At 40.6% G+C, this 21941-nt stretch overlaps 1 protein-coding gene across 6 annotated transcripts in view; it reads right to left on the bottom strand.

The window, feature by feature from the left end:
* MAP7D2 (MAP7 domain containing 2) overlaps positions 1-11028 on the bottom strand; it is a 71302-nt gene extending 60274 nt beyond the window's left edge. For 2 of the 6 annotated variants that reach the window (XM_083362659.1, XM_083362662.1), the window contains exon 1: positions 10688-11027. In XM_083362659.1, the coding sequence (XP_083218785.1) occupies positions 10688-10739 (52 nt within the window). In that variant the 5' untranslated portion in view covers positions 10740-11027. Of the gene's footprint in view, positions 1-10687 lie in introns of all 6 variants that reach the window. The other 4 variants (XM_083362665.1, XM_083362664.1, XM_083362661.1 and 1 more) reach the window with 3 other exon arrangements.
* Between the last annotated feature and the right edge of the window lie 10913 nt (positions 11029-21941).

Below are 21941 nucleotides of genomic sequence, written 5' to 3'. Positions count from 1 at the left end.
ATGAGCTTCAAAAATGTGTTTTGATTATACTTCTGGGCATACAGGCAATATGTGCCAACACTGAACAATATTGTGCTTACTATTCGTTTAGATTGTTGCACATGAGATAGGTTTCGCTAATGCTAATTACCTAGTCTACACCTTTACCACCTTACTAGATAGTGTTATGTAAAAGTCCCAACTAACCAAAGCCATGATGGGCAGTAGAGATCAATTTATATGAACTCATTTGGTGATATCTATAGTTGTTCTGACCCAGCCTTCACACATAATGAGAAATTGCTTACTCCCAAGTAAAACAAATTCCTTTTATTTAAAACAAGGTAGGAACAATCTTTGTTCATGCTGGGTAAACAAAACCAAAAAGGGAGGAGTCACAAAAGAAAATCTTTTTTTCCTTCTGACACAAGGCAAGAATGTTTGTCTGTGACAACAGGCCATTCCCAAATTCCTACTATTTATTTCCCAGCCAGAGAGGGGCTGGCTAGAGTCTACATCTTCTTTTCCCTGAGAGCTGGCTTATTGCCTTCCGTTGCTGTCCTCTCTTCTCTACGTATATGCACATCTGGGATGGACCCCATTTGTTCCTCCCCCTCACTCATCTAAGGCCCCGAAGACAGCTGCCTCTTGGCCTCGGCGCAGACAGACGTCCCCGGCTCTGCACATGCCTCTGATTCTGCTTCCTCATCAGAGCCTTCCAAAGGCTCTGAAGTTGACCCAGGCTCCCCCTTCTCTTCCTCGTCTGACTCTGCTGCCAGCTCTGTTGGCAGCTAAAGGACCACAACACTATCCCTCACTGCAGGACCCTTCCCCTGGGTCACACGATCTGAGTGCAGCCATGAAAGAAACTGATCATGGAATGCCTGCACCAGAGCAGAAGCACAGTGACCATATCCTCCCATGTGAACTCCTCTGGTCCATAGCCTTTCCACTCGACCAAGTATTGAAACCGGCCTTTCAGCCAAAGTGAGTCTTGGATGCTGGCAACCTTGCACTTGAGAGAGCTGTCTTCATCACATGATTTAGGTGGGGGATGTTCTGGTCAGTGGAGCAGACAGGCTGGTTGTTCTGGAACTAAGATGGACCGGTGAAAGTCTGGATGTACTTTTAGCGAGTGTGGCAAGGTCAGGCGATAGGCAACTGGGTTAGTGACAGCTTTGATGGAGAAAGGACCTATGTACTGATGATCCAATTTCTTGACAAGACAGTTCGATGGAAGATGCCTGGTTAACAGCCATACCCGATCTCCCACAGCCAAGACTGATCAACAACTTTTTTATAATCTGCCTTGGCTTTATCCAATTGCCATCGCACCAACTAATGGACAGCCTGTAACTCAGCAAGATAATCGTTAGCTGCAGGAACAGGAAAGTCGAGCTGCATGAGGGAAAAAAGCCAAGAATGATACCCAACATTGCCCAGGAAAGGTGTCAACTGCGTGGAGGTGTGCTGCAAGTCGTTGAAAGCAAACTTGGCTACTGCAAGACAGTCTGCCCAATTGTCCTGTTTCTGATTCACAAAGCAGTGCAGATATTGTTCCAGTATTCAGATTACTTTCTCAGTTCCGCCATCTGTTTCAGGATAATGCGCCAATGACAGAGATATTTGCATGTCTAAGGTCTTCAGCAGCACTTTCCAGAACCGGGCCGTAAAAATCTGGCTTGGGGCTTTATCTGGCCCCAGAATGGGACCTTCAGGCACGGACCCTTGGCCACGCCTCCTTCTCTCACCTCCTGCCTCCACCCATTTTTCTCCAGCATTCTTCCTCGGCTGCCCCGCTGCCCATTCTCCCTGGCCAATGGGCCCCTATCCCTCTGCCCCGTGTCCTTCAGCATGGCCCTTTCACCAAGGCCACCTTTGTCCTGGACTTTTGGCGGCACGGGACAGATAGCTGCCAGCCAATTGGGTGGCAGGCAAGAAGCCAAGGTGCTGCAGGGAGGCAGTGTGCGATGAGCAATGATTTTTTAAAGTCTCTGTTCTCGGGGCAGTGGCCATGTGGCTCCGGAGTTGGGGGGAGGTTTCAGGCACACATTCTCTGCAAAAGAACTTGCATGATATTACGGCACTCAGGGACTTCCATCGACTCTCCTGTCCCTCAAAAGCAGGAACTGCACCAGAGAGGAGACAGATCTTTTCAAGGTAAGTGAGTCCGGCGTGGCAATAAGGGAGGGGGAAGCATGAGGTATCTTAGTGGGTCGGGGAAGCCTTGAGGGCCTGTTCCATCACTAGGCCCCCCATGGCCTTCCCCACCCTGAGATACCTCATGTGCACTTAATGAGCTGCATGTATCTTAACGAGCATGGAGTGATTTCGTTTGAAGTATGAGATTCACTCTCATGAATTTTCGAGTTACAAATGGAATGGACAGGCTCCATTATATTCGTAACTCGAGGACTACCTGTATCATTTTTTTCCATCGCAAGCACAATGTCCAGAAGCGGTTTCCAAGTAGAAACGAAAGTACTTATATTCTTTTCTTTTATCAAAACAGTCAATTTAGCCATCTCTGCTAATTCCATCAACTTTTGTAGCCATTCGTCCATGATGGGAATCGAAACATCCTTTTGTGCATAGAGCAGCCTTGAGTTCCAAATTTTTTCCCCAAGTCTTTTTCCATTAGATCCAGGAGGAAAGTTTCTGGTTTAATTTTTATATTCACTTTAAGAATTTTCTGCATTATAATATAAATATAAATTTCCATTTCAATTCTTTTACTCTGTTGATGATATTGTATATTTTTGTTTGTTGTCTAATTCATGTACAGGTCTATCTTGTCTTGTAATGCCGAGCATGTATCTTTCCATGGCTCTTTGTTTCAATCACAGCTTTTGTATAAACTGTGAGATTAGAGTCCATGTTTCACTGGCATATGTTAGAGCAGGTAGCACACACTGATTGAAAACTTTCTCTTCATGCATAGGGGGAGGTTTTTCTTGAAAATTATGCTTAGCTTGCCAAATGCCTGCCAACCACATTTAACATTCCATTCAGTTTCCTTTTTTGTAAACCTACCATTGAGATCCATTGGCTGAGGTATAATATAGTGGTCTACTACATCTATTTCTTCTTCAGATATATTTTTTTTCTTTCTTTGGTGAATTTATTAAACATAACCTGGCTCTTTTTCAGGTTTATTTTTTAATCTAAATGGTTCTCTGCTTTGTGCAGCTCTTGTATGTGTTTCTGTAGCTCTTCTGGGTCTTCTGAGAAGAGAACAATCTTAAGTAATTTAAATAGGCACCATTGATTTTTATTACATCTTTTGCCCAGTCTAGTTTGTGAAATACTTCTTCAAGGTAGGCTGAGAAAATGATAGGTGATATTGTATTGCTTTGTCGTACACCTCGTTCTGTGTTGATTTCCACTTTAAGATCATTAAGGCGGGCTTCCGGTTTTGACATCACGGTGAGTGAATGTAGGAAGACTGGGCTCCATCTTTCGTGTTTGATTTTGCCCTGCTGGGGGACTTTGGAAAGGGTCGCTCCATAGATGCGACAAGGAAGGAGGGGACCCATGTTGATCATGGGGTGAGTGTGAAAGCCCTCCCGTTTGATGTGAGGAAGCCCTCCAAACTGGCAGAGGAAAGACTGGCAACATTCATGTAGCTAGTCAAAAGCTGCTGTCAATGGAAGACAATAAGCACTAACAAGCAATTTTTCAGCAACGTGGATGAAACTGGGTGAGACCTGAGCCTCTCTTTATGACTTTAAGACCTCTTCCTGAAAATCTGCCCAAAGCAGTCCTCCCGATGAGGGAAAGGGAATTTCCGCCCCATTACCTCAGTAAAAGAAAAGCAGCGATTAGAGAAAATGGAGAAACCTACAAGACTAATTTGGAATACACACACACATATACACAGTGTTAATGACATCTAGTGGTGAATTACAGCACTATAACTTATTATGCCTAAGAGAAACCTGGCTTGAAGCCCACAATTAGATAAGACTGGCTGGTCTTGGAAGTTTTTGTTTTTGAGAATTGCAGCTGAGAAAAAGGAACAGACTTGGGGGCTGCTTATCTGTGTAGCAAAGATGATAATACTACTGTAAAATTGGCTTGTCTGAACTATGAACACAAATACTGACTTTCAGAGCTGTATTGTGGAACTATTTTCCTGTAGAAGAAGCATACACTCTTGCCTGATATGATGGAACATTTTGGATCATAAATCTTGATTGATAAACAACTTTTAATGATTTTTTCTTCTCCCTGGACAGAAAGGATATATTTCTCATTGGACAGAAAAAATTGAATTTTACTTATATTTGCTTAGGGGAGGTTTAAGAACAGCTAGTTGTTGGATAATTTATAAAGGCCACTTACAAAAAAATAAAACGGATGTTCCATCCTTAGCTCTAAATCAGTGGTTCCCAATCTTTTCTATACCCCATGCCCCTAGAATGTTTCTGATATATTCTTGCACCCCTCACAAAAGTTCAACATGAATTATGCATATACACTATAATTTTGAAACTTTTAAACCCAAATTTTTGCACCCCCTGGAATATCGTCTCGCACTCCTGCTCTAAATGGTAAAAACCATCCTTAATATCTGTCTCCAGATGCCTCAGTTTGACATACCACCAAGCAAATACTGATGAATCACAGAAAGAAATTCACTCCATGTTGAAATTAATACAATTGCTTTAGCTCATGATGAGATTAAAAATAACACAAAGGAGATAAAAGAACAATTTTCTAATTTAAATCTATAAACCCAGAAAATAACCACAGAGACGGAAATAGCAACCCAGAAAGTAGAAGGAAAATTAGAGAAATCTGACCCAAATATGGAGGACCTAATGGAAAAAACTAATGGCCAGACTCAGACAAATGAAGAATTAGAAGACATAACGATAACATTGGAAATGGAAAAGACATTCCACAAATATTTCAGAACATACTGGAGGATAAGGAAGGAGAGCTGATGGAATGGAAGATAGAGCCATTAACAGAACTGTGGGGAATTGGAGGAGGGAGGCTGTTTAATGAATATCAATGGGCTAGTTCTTCCAAAAATACTTTAACTAAACTGTTTCTCTTGTTTCAAATAACATACACAAAAATAGAGGAAGAATTATTTGATGATCCAAATGCACTGACTTGGAAAGTTAGTTGGCAAAGAAAGAAAGCTAGAGTAAGACTAAAGGAAACAGAAGCATTGACTTATTAGAGGGGATGTTATATTACTAAATAGATGTTTGAATATTGTTAAGAATAGATTGATAGAAATAGAAGTATTATTATAACTAGATAGATAGGATTTGTAATCAGAATATCATATCTTGATATGAAAAGGGAAATAAGAATATGTTAAGAACTTTGAATAAGGAAAGCTTTTGATTACCCAAATATAACTTGTTTTAAAATTATAAATGATTGGGATATTTTGAACATGGATGGGAAATTTAAATTGAAAAAAGCAAAAATAGGATATGGATTGAATAAATGGATTGTCATGGCCCCATCGGAGCCTGAATCTACTGAGGAAAATGAGCTGGAACTGGGGCTGACAGAGGTCAAGGGAGAGATGTCTGTGGCTTCAGAGGAACGTGGGGAAGAGCAGGCTGAGGCAGGATTTCAGGATTGGGACAGGATGAACATGAGAGACAGAGCTCAGACGATGAACAAGGGCCACCCCCTCCTGATCCTAGAGCACAGAGAGGAGGGAACAATGCAGGCAGGCTCAACTACTCAGGAAGAGAGCGCCCCGCCCCTCTCCACAAGGCACACCTGGAGACTGAGACTTAAGGAGATGCTGGTGGGGAGGGGCATTTGTCAGGAACAAATGCTGAATGCTTGGAGTTTTGTATGCTGTTGCTGATCTTGGAAACAACTCTCTGATCTCGTTCTGTGTTGTGATTTCTGCTTGGAAACCCTGAAACCATTGGACTGGCTGACAAACTTGATTTGGTGTTCAAAGACCTTAGATTGAATTTTGGCTTCTCTTCTGAAACTGCTCAGGCAAGCTTGCATTTCCACAGACTCCTTAGATTTTGGATGTATTTTTCTTTCCTTGTTATCTACGTGGCCTTGAGTAAATTACTCTTCTAATCTAACTGTGTGTGAGTTGAAACCTGAAGGAGGATGGCTTGTTCCATTCACCCACTTTCCCTGCCTGAAGTTAAAAATTTGTGAAACTACTTGCACCACAGGCTGCTGAAGGTGTGTGTGTGTTACTTTGTTCTGCAGCTTGCCAGAAATGTGACAGCATTTGGGGAAACTTTGCAGCAAATAAAGGGAGGTTTGGAAAGTGTGGAAAAATGTTTATTACCAGAAGAGAGGATGTATTGGAGGGTGTAATATTGGATTTAGTTTGAAGAAGCTTACATGTACCATGGAATTACTAATGGACTCAGTCATCATGTTGTCTATTAGGCACTTCATTGTAAAAATAGAAAACTAATATTTATATAAAAAAGTTCATTAAGCAAACTGTTGCTTTTTCATATATTGATTATATCAAGTTTGTGTAAGCAGTGTCTATGCCTTGGTTGAGGAATGCATTAATTATTGCTCGCCGGAATACCGAGTCAAATGCCTTTGACTCAATTAAAGTCAATGAAAGCCACGCACAGAGGCATGTTGTACTCATGCCTTTCAATGAAATTGAATATATACATGTATGTATATGCACATATGTCTAATTTAAGAAATCAATAATTTGGCAATATGTCAATTACACATTCCATCCTATTTATCAAAATAAAAGTTTATTTTTTGCCACAATTTCTGGATCTCAAACAGTAGCAAACCAAAACCAGACAAATACATGCCTGTTCTTCCTCTGGACATATAGAAGAAAAAGACCTTCCCTGGCAATTTGCATGAGCTCCTTTCTGGTTGTAATAGAACATTAAGTTCTGACTAACTTTACACATTAATGTTGTAGATAGTCATAAGATTTGGAAAATTAGTACAGGATTTAAAGCCAACTAAGAAGTTTTACTTACCGATTAATTTCAAATATAGATATTTAAAACACATTTAAAGGCATTAAGACTCATGTTTAGCTAACTCATTTCATTACAGCTTGGTTTAAATTAAACCTCACAAAGTTTCTATTTGATCATATATTACATATCTAGTAAAAACCAGCCTGGCTACCACTGCTACCTACTACTGTACATCTATTCTATAAACTAAAAGACCACAATTTTGACAAAATTTTAACATACTTAAGTTATACTTATTTGTATATCATTCTAGACTGTTTCTTTAACCAGAGTCTGTCGGACAAGGTATAATTAAGTGGCTACCAATATTGTATTATACTAAGCCAAAACTTAAACAAACCATATGGTAATAATCCAATGTATGAACCAAGCCACTGGTTAGATGCAAACAGATCTCTATTACTGTACTTTCTTTTGCAGAATTACCAGCTAAATAAAAATGTGCTTTACCTTGGAAGAAGAAATAATCTCAGCCCCATATTTTTTCCACACCTTCATAAAAAAGACCAGAACAATGCTGAAAATTAGTTGAGTCCTTGCCTTAATTAAGAGCAGCACCTCAAGTACTTGGCAGCATATTCCATGGATGAGTAATGTCTCTTCTATGTGGAAGTGCCTTGCAACTCCAATCTAACAGGTTTAGAGTCAGAATAGAACACACAGAAACTATTTTAAATCAAGTTTTAAAATTAAAATATTCATTTTGCCAGTGTGTATTCAGCCACTTAACCTTAATCTCTCTAAAGATACTATTATTTCCTGTTCCTACCCATGCCAGTAAATGCTGAACAAAAACTGGCTGTAGAGACCAACCCAACAGGTTTAAAGAAAAAGAACATATAGAAACTATTTAAAATATTTTTTTAAAATTGAAATATTCATCTTTCCAGTGTATATTCAGCCATTTAACCTTAACCTCCCTAAAGATACTAGTTCCTGCTCCTACCCATGACAGTCAATGTCAAACAAAACCTGGTTGTAGAAGCACAGGGGAAAGCAAACCATTACAGTTTAAAATATAGTAAAATACTTTATTTGGCCAAGTGTAGTCAAAAACGCAAGGAATTTAAAAATCTAGTGACAAGGACGTATTTCACTTTCTCTTCTGCCCAAGGAATCTCTTCCTAGCATTTTCTAAGTGCTTGTCTGATGAATTAAAAAAATCTGACTGGATCAAAGATTACACAAGAAAATAGTGGAAATGGAGTACCAAAATATTTCTTTAGTAGGAGATTTTAATGCAATTATAGATGGAAAATTAGATTATAGTAGTAGTAAAATAGAGAAAAAAGGAAGGAATATTTTGCCTAAGTTTTTTTCCAGAAAGGCAGAAGAAATTTGTATTCAGGATATGAAAAATAAATCCTAAGACATCTCAATATGCATTTTATTCAAACAGCCACAAATCATGGTCTAGAATTGACATGATATGGGTATCTCTTGAATTAAGAAGGGATATATACAAGAAATTGAGATAGAAACTATTATGGGCGGACCATAATCCAATAAAGATGATCTGGAGAAACAAAGGAAAAAACAAGATGGACTTTAAACAAATTCTTATTGAAAGAGAAAGAATTTACACAAAAATCCATAAAGGAAATGGAATTTTTCTTCAAAGAAAATAAGAGAGAAGATACATCACTCCAAAATGTTTGGGATGCAGCCAGTGGTGGGATTCAGCCAGTTCGCATCACTTCGGCAGAACCGGTAGCTAATTTTTTGTTGCCCAGGCCCAGCATCCACACAGAATCAGTTGTTCACATATTTGAATCCCACCACTGGATACAGCTAAAACATATTTTAGTGGAATAGCCATAACCTATATGGCAAAAAAGATGAAAGACAAAAACCAACAAACTAAGCTTAAAAAAGAACTTACAAAACTAGAATTAGAAATACAAAGAGACCCACAAAAGAAAACTCTTAAAAAACAAGTGGAAATAATAAAACACAAATAAATCTAATAGAAGCTGAAGAAATAGCTCAACAAATCAAAAGAGCAAAACAAAACTTTTTTGAAAATGCTAATAAGCCAGGGAGATGGTTGGCTTATAAACTGAAAAAAGAAAAAAAGAAAAAAAAAGAAATTGATAAACTACAAGATGTGAGTGGAAATCTACAATGTCAAAATGATGCAATAAAAAAATAATTAAAGAATTTTATGAAACACTTTATAGTACAGAAGAAATTCCACAAGAAAAAAAATAAGGCAATACTTAGAAAACGGTAGGGCACCAAAAGTCTCTGAGAATTTCAAAAATATGCTAAATGGGAAAATAACTGATGGAGCTGACAGAAGCTATAAAAGGACAAAAAATGGTAAGACACCAGGCCCAGATGGGCTACCAGCAGAATTTTACAAATGTTTACAAGATACATTAATCTTACCAAACGCAAGAAGTGTGTAATGAGGTATTACTAAAAGCCAAACTATCAAATACATGGGTAGATGCCAATATTACCCTAATACACAAAGAAGACTCAGACTTGACCCTGATAAAGAACTACAGACCAATATCTCTACTAAATGTGGATTATAAAATCTTTGCTTCAGTAATAGGAGAAAGACTAAAGAGATTCTTGATTGAATTTATACATTCAGTCCAAAATGGATTTTTACCAGACAAATAAAGAATAATTTAAGAATGATTTTAGACACATTGGAATATTACAAAATGCACCAAGTAAAACAAGTGGCTTTGATCTTTTTAGATGCACAGAAAGCTTTTGACAACGTCAATTGGCATTTTATGGTTCAACAACTAAACTATATGGACTTTGGAGAAAATTTTATGAATATAATTCAAACAATTTATCATAGACAAACGGCCAAATAATTGTAAATGGAGATTTCATGGAGAGTTTCAATATTAAAAAGGACACAAGACAAGGGTGTCCTTTATCCCCACTATTATTTATCTTAACTCTGGAAGTGTTGAATAGGAATGTTCAGGGCTTTTTTTCTCATAGAACGCTCAGAACGGAGTTCCGGCACCTTTTTTGGATGGAACCTTGTAGGGTAGGCAAGGCGGGTTGTATGACGTGTGAGTTCCGGCACCTTTTTCTTTTACAAAAAAAGCACTGGGAATGTTAGACAGGATCCAGAAATCAAAGGAATGGAGATGAAAGATGAAAAGTACAAACTGTAAAAAATTAATAAAATATACATTTTTTTAAAAAAAATTAAAAAACTGACCAGCGTCTGGACGAAAAAGACCCACTACCCGAATATCGATTGTTTTCCCTACTTTCTACTACTCCACCTATTCCTAGGTCAGCTAATATCTCCGAAGACTAGGAATAAAATAGCCCTCTGCTTCTTCGGTCCTCACCTTCACTTCCCGCAAGGCCTCCATTCATCAGTGTTGTACATCCAACCTTCCATTCCCCAACCTTCCCAAGGCCGTTTGGCGCCTTCCCAGTTTTCTCCACATAACCATTTTCGACCTACCCGCCTGCCAAATGCCACTGCACACACCCACCCTCGCAAACCTCGCTACTACAGAGCGGCTCTTTATGAGGCTTGTCTGGAACCGAACAATAGGAGCACCGGGATGCGGCTACAATTTGGGCACCAAGAACGGAAGGACACCTGCTCCGAGGGAAACCGGAGCGGCGGCGGAGAAAAGACCGGGAGGTCCCAGGCAGCAGGCTTCTCCACAAAGTAGGTGCCTTCGCTTACAAACCACACCCACAGAAGATCGTGTCATCTAGTTCTTCGCCCCTACCTGAAGCCCGCGAATAGAAGGGAGACGTTCGGGGTGTACCCGGCTCCGCCATTTTCCTCCTCCGGCGCCCTAGATACCGCTGCTTACTTTTCTTCCCAGCCGCCTGGGACCGCGCTTAAAGCACCGTAACAGATAATAATGTAGTATCACTCCTGCTGCTACTGCGCGGCCACCACCGCACAGGCGCACTTCGTTTCGGCACTACACCTGACGCGTCGTTAGAGAATTGGAGAGGGCTGGAGACGGATACAGTCAGTCGCTGGATGTTGAGAGAGTAATTGCTGAAAACTAGGGAGCCTGAGCAGCCGCGTAGCTTCTGGCACTTTCCAGGTGCACATTCCTTCTCTCCGCGGCTCTTACTACCTTTTGGTTAACGTGTGGCAACCTGCTTGTGTACCCTTTCTTTCTTCTTTTTGCCCCGGGCATCAGCGCCTGTTCGGCAGGCTGATCACGAGTGCGCGCCAAAAAGGATTCCTGACGGTTGCCCTTGATCCCGAAAGCAAAGTTGCTACTCTGGGAGGCAGAGAGCAAAACGCCAAACGGTTGCTTCAGGGATTGGCTGAATTTCCAGATTGCGTTAAGCACTCCTTTCAATTAACGGGAGAATTAGACTAAACCACGCGGACGAGAGACGAGTTCGGGCAGAACATTTTCTCCCAAATGTTTGCATTTTTTCAAACCAAAGTGCACACTCACATTATTATTATTATTATTATTATTATTATTATTATTATTATTATTATTATTATTATTATTATTAAATTTGTATACCGCCCTTCTCCTGAGGGACTCAGGGTGGTGAACAGGGCACATGTAAATAGAAAATATAAAAATTAAAAAAGAATTAAATAATCGCCCAGATAAAACAATATAAAAACCCATTAAAAACCCTAACATCCCCCATCAGGCCAGGCCAGCTTGTTCAAATAAATGGGTCTTCAGACCGCGTCGGAAGGAGCGAAGGTCCGGTGCCGTCCGGAGCTTGACCGGCAGCTGGTTCCATAAAGCCGGAGTGCCCACAGAGAAGGCCTTCCCCCTGGGGGCCACCAGCCGACATTCTCTGACTGGAGGCACCCTGAGGAGGCCCTCTCTGTGGGAACGCACAGGACGGAGGGAAGTTGACGCCGGCAGCAGGTGTTCCCCGAGGTACTCTGGACCCATGCCATGTAGGGACTTAAAGACCATTACCAGAACCTTGAATCTCACCCGGAAGACAACTGGTAACCAATGCAGCTCGCAGAGCAAAGGTGTAACATGGGAGTACCGGGAAACTCCCAAGACAACTCTCGCGGCCGCATTCTGTACCAGTTGGAGCCTCCGAGTGGTCTTCAAGGGAAGCCCCATGTAAAGAGCATTGCAGTAGTTCAGACGAGAGGTCACGAGCGCATGAGTGACCATACACAGGGCATCCCGGTCCAGATAGGGCCGCAACTGGCGCACCAGGTGAACCTGGGCGAAGGCGCCCCTAGTCACGGCTACTATATGGTCTTCCAGAGTAAGCCGTGAATCTAGGAGGACTCCCAAGTTGCGAGCCCTATCCACGGGGGGGTAAAAACTCACCCCCCATAGAAAGAGGTGGAATATTTTGAATGTCCCGGGATGCCGGAAAGCACAGCCACTCAGTCTTGTCAGGGTTGAGCTGAAGTCTGTTCCTCCCCATCCAGACCCGAACCGCCTCCAGGCAACGGGACATCACGTCGAGGGCATCACTGGGGTGGTTTGGGGTCGAAATGAAAAGCTGGGTATCATCGGCGTACTGATGATACCCAACTCCAAAACCACGAATGATCTCACCCAGCGGTTTCATGTAGATGTTGAACAGGAGAGGCGAGAGGACCGACCCCTGAGGAACTCCACAAACAAGAGCCCTTGGGGTCGACCTCTGCCTTCCTGCCAACACCGACTGCGAGCGTCCCAGGAGATAGGAGGAGAACCACCGAAGAACTGTGCCTCCCACTCCCAATCCCCTGAGACGCCGCAGCAGGATACCATGGTCGATGGTATCGAAAGCCGCTGAGAGGTCTAATAGGACTAGGACAGAGGAATATCCCCTGTCCCGGGCCCTCCAGAGATCATTCACCAGAGTGACCAATGCCGTCTCCGTGCTGTACCTGGGCCTGAAACCCGATTGGGACGGGTCTAGATAATCCACTTCATCCAGAACCAGGGGGAGCTGATGCACCACCACACTCTCAACAACCTTCGCTAGAAAGCGAAGGTTGGAGACCAGACGAAAGTTATTCAACACAGCTGGGTCCAGGGCAGGCTTCTTGAGGAGAGGTCTCACCACCGCCTCCTTCAAGACGGCGGGGAAATTACCCTCACTCAAAGAAGCAGATATAACCGCCTGGAACCAGCCTCGTGTCCCCTCCCGAGCTGCATAGACCAGCCAAGAAGGGCACGGGTCCAATAAACATGTGGTGGAGCTCAACCTCCTCGTAATCCTGTCCACTTCCTCAGGGGTCACAGAATCAAACTCCTCCCAGATAACATCGACAAGACCGCTATGCTCTCCCTCGGATCATTGTAGTGAAGCTTATTTGACAACAGCCCCCAAAGTGTTTCTCCCAGTCCTACTTTATAGGCTCTTTTGAAATACGAGGAAGAATACAAAAAAGGACAGCAAGAAGTAGGAGCTTCAGATAGGTACCCTTAAAGCATCAAGGAAGTTAACAGCTCAGAGAAGCAGAGGTAAATCCTTTATAAAACTATCTGAACCCTAGTTTCTTAGGGATTCTGATAAACTGCTCCTAAAACTCCAGTGGAATATTTGTAAGCTATTGGGAATTATCCAGAAAAAAAACAAGCCAGAATAATGCTGGGGAAATATTTTGCCTCTATGATAGAATTAAAGTTTATAACCGGTGGTGGGATTCAACCGGTTTGCACCACTTCCCACAGCTAAGTGCACATTAGTGTATCTGCACTACACATTTACCCAAAGTAGACTATTAGCTGAAGCATGATTTGTTTAGTTGACAAATAGGGCTGTGATAAATGAAACCAACTAAATTGATTTAATTCACACAATTTGGAAAGTTAAAATGTTCTTGGTTAGTTTGTGAGTACAACAAAACGTATTGCCTTCTTTGACATAGTCACTAAATAAGTAGACCAGTGGACATGCTGTGGGCATAGTTTACATAGACTTCAGTAAAGCAGTTGATTAAAATAGACCACAGACTACTTATTTTTTATTTTTTGTTTTTATTTTACTGCTTTTGAGTAAGATAGAAAAATATGAGATAGACAGCATTACCACCAGACAAATTTGTAACTGGCTACAATGTTGAGTATAGTCCTCAATGGATACATCTGCATGGACAGAAGTATCCAGTGGGGTACCCCAAGGTTCTGTCTTGGACCCAGTACTCTTCAACATCTTCATAAACAATTTAGAAGAGGGGATAGAAGGGGAACTCATCAAATTTGCAGATGACACCAAGTTACAGGGAATAGCCCCACACCCTGAACGCTGAAGATTCAGAAGAATCTTGACAGACTTGAATACTGGGCCCTATCGAACAAAATGCAATTAGCGTTGAGAAAAGTAAGGCCTTACACTTAGGCAAAAATAATAATAATCAAATGCACAGATGTAGAATAGATGATATCTGACTCTACAGCAATAACTGCGAGAGGGATCTAGGGGTCCTAGTAGACAATCACTTAAGTATGAGCCAGCAATGTGGTGCAAGTGCCAAAAAAGCCAATGCAATTCTAGACTGCATCAACAGAGGGATACTATCAAGATCACATAAAGTGCTAGTACTGCTTTATACTGCATTGATAAAACCACACTTGGAATACTGCATCCAGTTTTGGTCACTATGATACAAAAATGATATTAAGACTCTAGAAAGTATAGAGAAGAGCAACAAAGATGATTAGAGACTGAAGGCTAAAGCATACAATGAATGGTTGCAGGAACTGGATATGTCTAGTCTAACGAAGAGAATGACTAGGGGGGTGACATGACAGCAATCTAATATTTGACGGGCTGTCACAGGGAAGAGGGGGTCAACCTATTTTCCCTGAAACAAGACCAGAAGTAACAGGGGAAAGATTATCGAAGAGTGTTTCTCACAATTTAAACAAACCTACCATTAAAATTATAGACTGATCATTTCCTTGTCAGTAGGCAAATGTACAAAATCAGCAGGGGATCAAATAATTTTTCTCCTCACTGTATAGGATAGAAAGTTACTGTCTAAATGGAATATGGCAAACATGGAACAGACTGACGTCAGGTTGGCAAAGGATTGACAAAGCTATACAATCCGTTGAAGTCATCTGTCAGTTTTGGGTTAAGTGTAATCAATATGTTGATTATACATCCTGACCCCAGGCTAACTATGCAGTGCTGTTGAAGTTCTGTTGATCACAGGCCAACTACGTGATGCTGTTGAAATTCAGTGTCTGAAGGGTGTGCAGAGCTGACTCAGTTGTGACAAAATTGAGTGGTTCTGAGTGTTTGGTCCATCCAATTCTGTTTTCAATGAATTGTACTTCCCTATGTGAGTCTAGGCCACTCAGGTACGAATTGAATCATATCCCTGTTGAATATACAGTAGAGGTGACAAATAGATTTAAGGAATTAGATCTGATAGACCAGACATGTCAAACACAAGGCCCAGGGGCCAGATCCGGCCCGCGAAGTGGTTTCATGCGGCCCGCGAAGCCATCCTGGAAACAGTGAGGGAACGGCCCCCACTGCCTTGGCCCTGGCCCAGAGACCCTCCTTCTGCCAGAGACCCCCAGATCTGTCCCACTCCTGCCCAGGCCCCCATAGGCACCCTTGATGCGAACAATGTGGAGCTGGCCATGCCCACCCAGCAGGCCATACGCACTTTAGCCACGCCCACCCAGTAGGCCATGCCCACCCTAGCCACACCCACCCGCCCCCCTGAGGGCAACCGCAATGCTGATGCGGCCCTCAATGAAATTGAGTTTGACACCCCTGTGATAGACAGAGTGCCTGAAGAACTATGGACAGAGGTTCACGACATTGTACAACAGGTAGCAACCAAAACCATCCCAAAGAAAAAGAAATGCAAGAAAGCAAAATGGCTGTCTGAGGAAGCTTTGCAAATAGCTGAGGAAAGGAGGGAAGCGAAAGGCAAGGGAGAAAAACATAGATATGCCCAATTGAATGCAGAATTCCAGAGAATAGCTAGAAGAGATAAGAATGCCTTCTTAAATGAACAGTGCAAAGAAATAGAAGAAAACAATAGAATAGGGAGGACCAGAGATCTTTTCAAGAAAATTGGAGAGATGAAGGGAACGTTTAATGCAAAAATGGGCATGATAAAGGACCAAAATGGCAGGGACCTAACAGAGGCAGAAGAGATTAAGAAGAGGTGGCAAAATTACACAGAAGAACTATACAAGAATGAGCTTAACATCCCAGATAATCACAATGAGGTGGTCACTGACCTCGAGCCAGACATCCTAGAATGTGAAGTGAAGTGGGCCTTAGAAAAGCTGAGCAACAACAAAGCTAGTGGAGGTGACAATATTCCAGCTGAGCTATTCAAAATCTTAAAAGACAATGCAGTAAAAGTGCTACACTCAATTTGCCAGCAAATTTGGAAAACTCAACAGTGGCCACAGGATTGGAAAAGATCAGTTTACATTCCAATTCCAAAGAAAGGCAGTGCCAAAGAATGTTCAAACTATCGCACCATTGCACTCATTTCTCATGCTAGTAAAGTCATGCTTAAAATCCTACAAGCTAGACTTCAGCAGTATGTGGATCGAGAACTACCAGAAGTACAGGCAGGATTTCGAAGAGGCAGAGGAACTAGAGATCAAATTGCCAACATACGCTGGATCATGGAGAAAGCTAGGGAATTCCAGAAAAACATCTACTTCTGCTTCATTGACTATGCTAAAGCCTTTGATTGTGTGGATCATAACAAACTGTGGCAAGTTCTTAAAGAGATGGGAGTACCAGACCATCTTATTTGTCTCTTGAGAAACCTATATGCGGGTCAAGAAGCAACAGTGAGAACTGGACATGGAACCACTGATTGGTTCAAAATTGGGAAAGAAGTCCGGCAAGACTGTATACTGTCGCCCTGCCTATTTAACTTATATGCAGAGCACATCATGAGAAAGGCAGGGCTAGATGAATCAAAAGTTGGAATTAAGATTGCCGGAAGAAATATCAACAACCTAAGATACGCAGATGATACCACTCTAATGGCAGAAAGTGAAGAAGAACTAAAGAGCCTCTTGTTGCGGGTGAAGAAGGAGAGTGCAAAACTTGGGTTGAAACTTAACATTAAGAAAACCAAGATCATGGCATCTGGCCCTCTCAATTCCTGGCAAATAGATGGGGAAGAAATGGAGGTAGTGACAGATTGTATTTTCCTGGGCTCCAAGATCACTGCAGATGGGGACTGTAGCCAAGAAATTAAAAGACGCTTGCTCCTGGGGAGGAAAGCCATGGCAAATCTAGACAGCACACTAAAAAGCAGAGACATCACCCTGTCAATAAAAGTGCGTATAGTCAAGGCTATGGTCTTCCCAGTTGCAATGTATGGCAGTGAAAGTTGGATCATAAGAAAGGATGAGCGCCAAAGAATTGAGGCCTTTGAACTATGGTGCTGGAGAAGACTCCTGCGAGTCCCTTGGACTGCAAGGTGATCAAACCGGTCAGTCCTAGAGGAGATCAATCCCGACTGCTCTTTAGAAGGCCAGATCCTGAAGCTAAAACTCAAATACTTTGGCCACCTAATGAGAAGGAAGGACTCACTGGAGAAAAGCCTAATGCTGGGAAAGATCGAGGGCAAGAGAAGAAGGGGACGACAGAGAATGAGGTGGCTGGATGGAGTCACTGAAGCAGTAGGCGTGAGCTTAAATGGACTCCAGAAGATGGTAGAGGACAGGAAGGCCTGGAGGAATGTTGTCCATAGGGTCGCGATGGGTCGGACACGACTTCGCAGCTAACAACAACATGTGAGTCTTGTCCACAATCTGGGGTTCTTGTTAGGCTCACAGCTACTGTTTACAGAGCAGGAGGCAGCTATGCCCAAGAGCCTTTTTAACACATTGATCTGGTGACCAATTGTAATCATTCTTGGCCAGGAGGCTCCTCAGTCACCCAAGGCTCAAGTCACTTAACGATTGGATTACTATTCTGTGCTCCACTGTGAGCTGCCTTTGAATATCACTCAGAACCTACAACTGGTCCAGAATGTGGCAACATGACAGTGATGGGTATGTCGTAGTATGCTAACATATTCCCACTGCTTTCCAAGATGCACTGTTTATCAATCCAAAGCTGTTTTGAGATGTGTACAATGTTGGGAAAGATGGAAGGAAAAAGAATGATCAGCCAAGTAGACGGACTTGATTACAGTGGGTGCCTTGTTGGAAGCCTTAAGGCAGGGATCTTCAAACTTGGCCTTTTTATGACTTGTGAACTTCAACTCCAATTCCTCAGCCAGTGTGTCTGGCTGAGGAATTCTGGGAGTTGAAGTCCACAAGTCATAAAAGGATCAAGTTTGAAGATCCCTGCCTTAAGGGATCAACTGGAGACATATCATCCTGGAGTGTCCACATGTGGTTGCTGAGTCAACCCTGATGCTTCAGTCAGTATGATGTAAGTCCTGAGAGAAGTTTGTAGTTTCCAGGGAATGAGGCAAATTAATGTCATAAAGAAGCCAGGATAAAACAAGTCTCATGATAGCCTATAACCGAACATACTTCTTATGACATAAGCCTTCATGCAATGTAATTTTCATAAGATAAACTGTATTGAAGTGAGATAAATAGGAATATACACTCATGCAAGGGAGGTTGGGGGACGAATAAACAATAACAAATGGAATGAAGCAAAATGAAGATAAAAAACTGACAGTGACATATGCTAATAGAGCTGTATGATAATGCAGACTGAATTCCACAATTCACTTTGAACCGTTCAGCGGCACTAATGCAGCACTTGTCTGCAACTCATTAAAATAGCCACACAATCTAAAAAAAAAAACTGTTTTGAAAAGCTGCAAGTATCCATAAAATATCTTTTGGGAATTAAATCCAAAGTACTGCCCAGTCCTAATGTTCAGTATGATTTCCAATTGATCTAATTTCTTAATATTTGTCATGGCATCACTCATATCCAACTCACTTCATTTTGTTGTTCCCATGATGTATGCATATGTAAACTCCACAGATGTACAGTAGTAACTTACTGTGAGGCAGAAAATGAGTGCTCCAGCAAAAACCTGCTTAAAAAACACTAAAATTATGCAAACAGGAAGATAAAAAGCACTTTTAATGTTCCAAAGTTTTCAATGTGCTTCAATATTTAGCCATCATCAAACTTTCTCTTATCACATTTTTATTCTGAGTCCCCAGCTACATCTCATTTATCTTTTCAGCCAAAATGTTTTCCCTATGTTCTTCTTTTGTTCAATTTCTCTAACAATTTGTCCATTATAATATCTTTGGATTTCTTCTAAACATTGAAACAACAGGTTTATTGTTTAACTATAGTTTGGGTTATGCCTTCAGTGAACTCTCCTTATTGGGGCAGTGTCTCAACTGTATATCCATTGACAAATAATTAGAACTATCAGAACTGACGCAAAGTATCTCAAAATAATTCTGTACTGGATGAAGTGAAATGTACAAATAGCTAAACTGTTCAAAAGCTTCTGACAAAAGCTTCCTAGAAGAGCTATAAAAACAGCTTGTAAAGGTAGCATTTCCCATAGCTAGATTTCGTCTTATGCCCTTATAATTTTGATAATCAGTACAGGTAGTCCTCGACTTACAACAGTTCGCTTAATGACCATTTGAAGTCACAGCACTGAAAAAGTGACAATTTTTCACACTTATGACCATTGCAAAATCCCCATGGTCATGTAATTTACATCATATGCTTGACAACTGACTCATATTTATGACAGTTGCAATGTCCCAGTCATATTGATAATCTTTTGTGACTTCTGACAAGCAGTCAAGGGAGAAACCAGATTTACTTAACAATCGTGTTACTAATTTAACAGCTGCAGTGATTCACTTAGCAAATGTGGCAAGAAAAGTCATAAAATGGGGCACTTAGCAAAATTAATTTTGAGCTCAGTTGTGGTTATAAATTGAGGACAACCTGTATTTTAACATCTTACTAGTTGGATTACTAAAATGCTTCATATTTAGGAATCCTCTTGTAATCAGAAGCTTCAAATGATTTAGACATCAAACTATCTAAGCTATGCTGTTTGTTTCTCCTAACTGCTAGAGAGCATTTTTTATTATAGCTCATTAGAAAGCAAGTCAGATTTTATCAAAACTTTTATCAGGGTAGAAATTAAGTAAAAGAGATAGGGACAGTCTCAACAGAATGACTATTATCTCCATATGTAGGTTTTATTATAAAAACAATCTATTATTTGAGCAGCACAGTTCAGTGTACTAAATTGTTAAAAGAAATTCTGCTGAATCTGCAATCTTCTCCATTTCCCTTGAGTGACAATGAGCAAAAGGCATTTCTTTGAAAAATCTAGTAGCTAGCAACTGTCAGAACACATTTTTCTACATGAATATTAAAGCCTGTGACTTGGTTGTCCCACAGGGGAAATCATATGTATAAAAACATTGTTCTCAGTATTATGCTGAGCACTTGTTTCTCACATCTATACCAGAAGTCCCACAGGCCTTTAATTTTTTCAGGACATGTATATTTAACATGTTGGCAGTAATTCTTATGATATTAGGGTAAGTTTCCCAAACTTCTTTCTTCCTTATCCAAAACTGCTGATTCCAAAGTCCTTTTTATTATTATTATTTTTATCCAATGTAAGTAAAATACTTTAGGTCAATATAAATGTCCCTGTTGTGATTGGGTAACGCATTCAAAGGCAAAAATGTAATAAATTGATGGTGTAATTATATGGGAGTATCAACATCTACATTCTACAGCAAACATACATACCGTGGTTTACCTTAAAAAACCCCAAACAAAAGTGGTTTGAAAACAAAGATCAGATCATCTAATTACTGGACTAGAAATAAATAAAAAAAGCAATGAAAGTATTAATCAGAATCTTAGAATTAGGAATTGTTGAGTTTAACCTGGATTCTTCGTGTTCAATTTCACCAATATGTACATTATTTCCTATTTTATGAGGAATGATTCATTTTAATCAAGATATTGGGGATATTGCTTGAAAATCCATTATCAGCTTGCCCAGAGTTGAAATATGGTTACCACTGAATAGCATTCATGTGCATCGGGTAGCATTCAACACAACAGTTCAATTTCACCTTAACCAAGAATGCTTTAGATAGTGACCCTAATTTAGGGTCTTAAATTCTTCTACTTTAAAGTATTAAGTTTGACAGAAAATAAGAAATACACTAGACTTTTATATAAGTATTGATTTAAATAAATTATCCCGTTATAATTGTACTTCTTATATTTGATTTACCCTTCAATCAATGCAATTGAATGCAATTTATTATCTTAGTAGAATATATTCTAGGTCTGTATAACAGTTTTTTTGCAAGTGGGAATGTTGTTTCAGATTTTGTTTGGGAATCTAATCAAAAAGCAAAGCTCGACTCCTAGTGACCATCTAGATATGGTAGTTCCAAATAGGGATTTTTTTGGTAATGATATAGGTATTACCTATATTTTTTGCCTATATTGCCTTGCCATTGCCTTCATCCAAGATCCAGTCTTGCCTCTTCTAGTTTAGCCTGTAGTCCCAGGCTGAATTATTTATTCAGTATTACCTAATCTTGTCCATTTTTGTTTGTGTTGGAGATCAGCTCTTTGATGCCACCTGTGGTGACAAGTATTTCATTCATAATTGTAAAAAGGCTGCATAAAATTCCATCTTAAACTGCCCTCATTGAAATACAAGGTATGGAGAGGGAGAGAAACTAAGATAGATGGGCATCTGAAAACAAAATACTGTTAATTCTCTGAAAAAAGGCAATGAAAGTTAAAATTCCCAAACGTATAAAACTTAAACCAATTCTTTACTATAAATACTATTGTTGGATCATTTCATCCCCAAACAATTAGACTGAATATTTAAACCTACTGCAGTATACCAATTTAAATTGGGTCTGCTTTTCAATTATTTATGTAATTCATTGACAAAAAAGAGTTTGTACTGATCTGGGATTAGAATTAGAGACTGAAGCACTTGGTGTATAAATCCTTTCTTCATTGATTAAACCATGAAAAAAGATAACTGTAATAGAAAACATTACTATTGTTAGGACTATTTTT

Source organism: Vipera ursinii, assembly GCF_947247035.1.
Source record: "Vipera ursinii genome assembly, chromosome: 4".
In the NCBI taxonomy this organism is placed as follows: Eukaryota; Metazoa; Chordata; class Lepidosauria; order Squamata; family Viperidae; genus Vipera; species Vipera ursinii.
The sequence above is the reverse complement of the archived record's forward strand: the minus strand, read 5'-3'. Positions and strand labels throughout refer to the sequence as shown.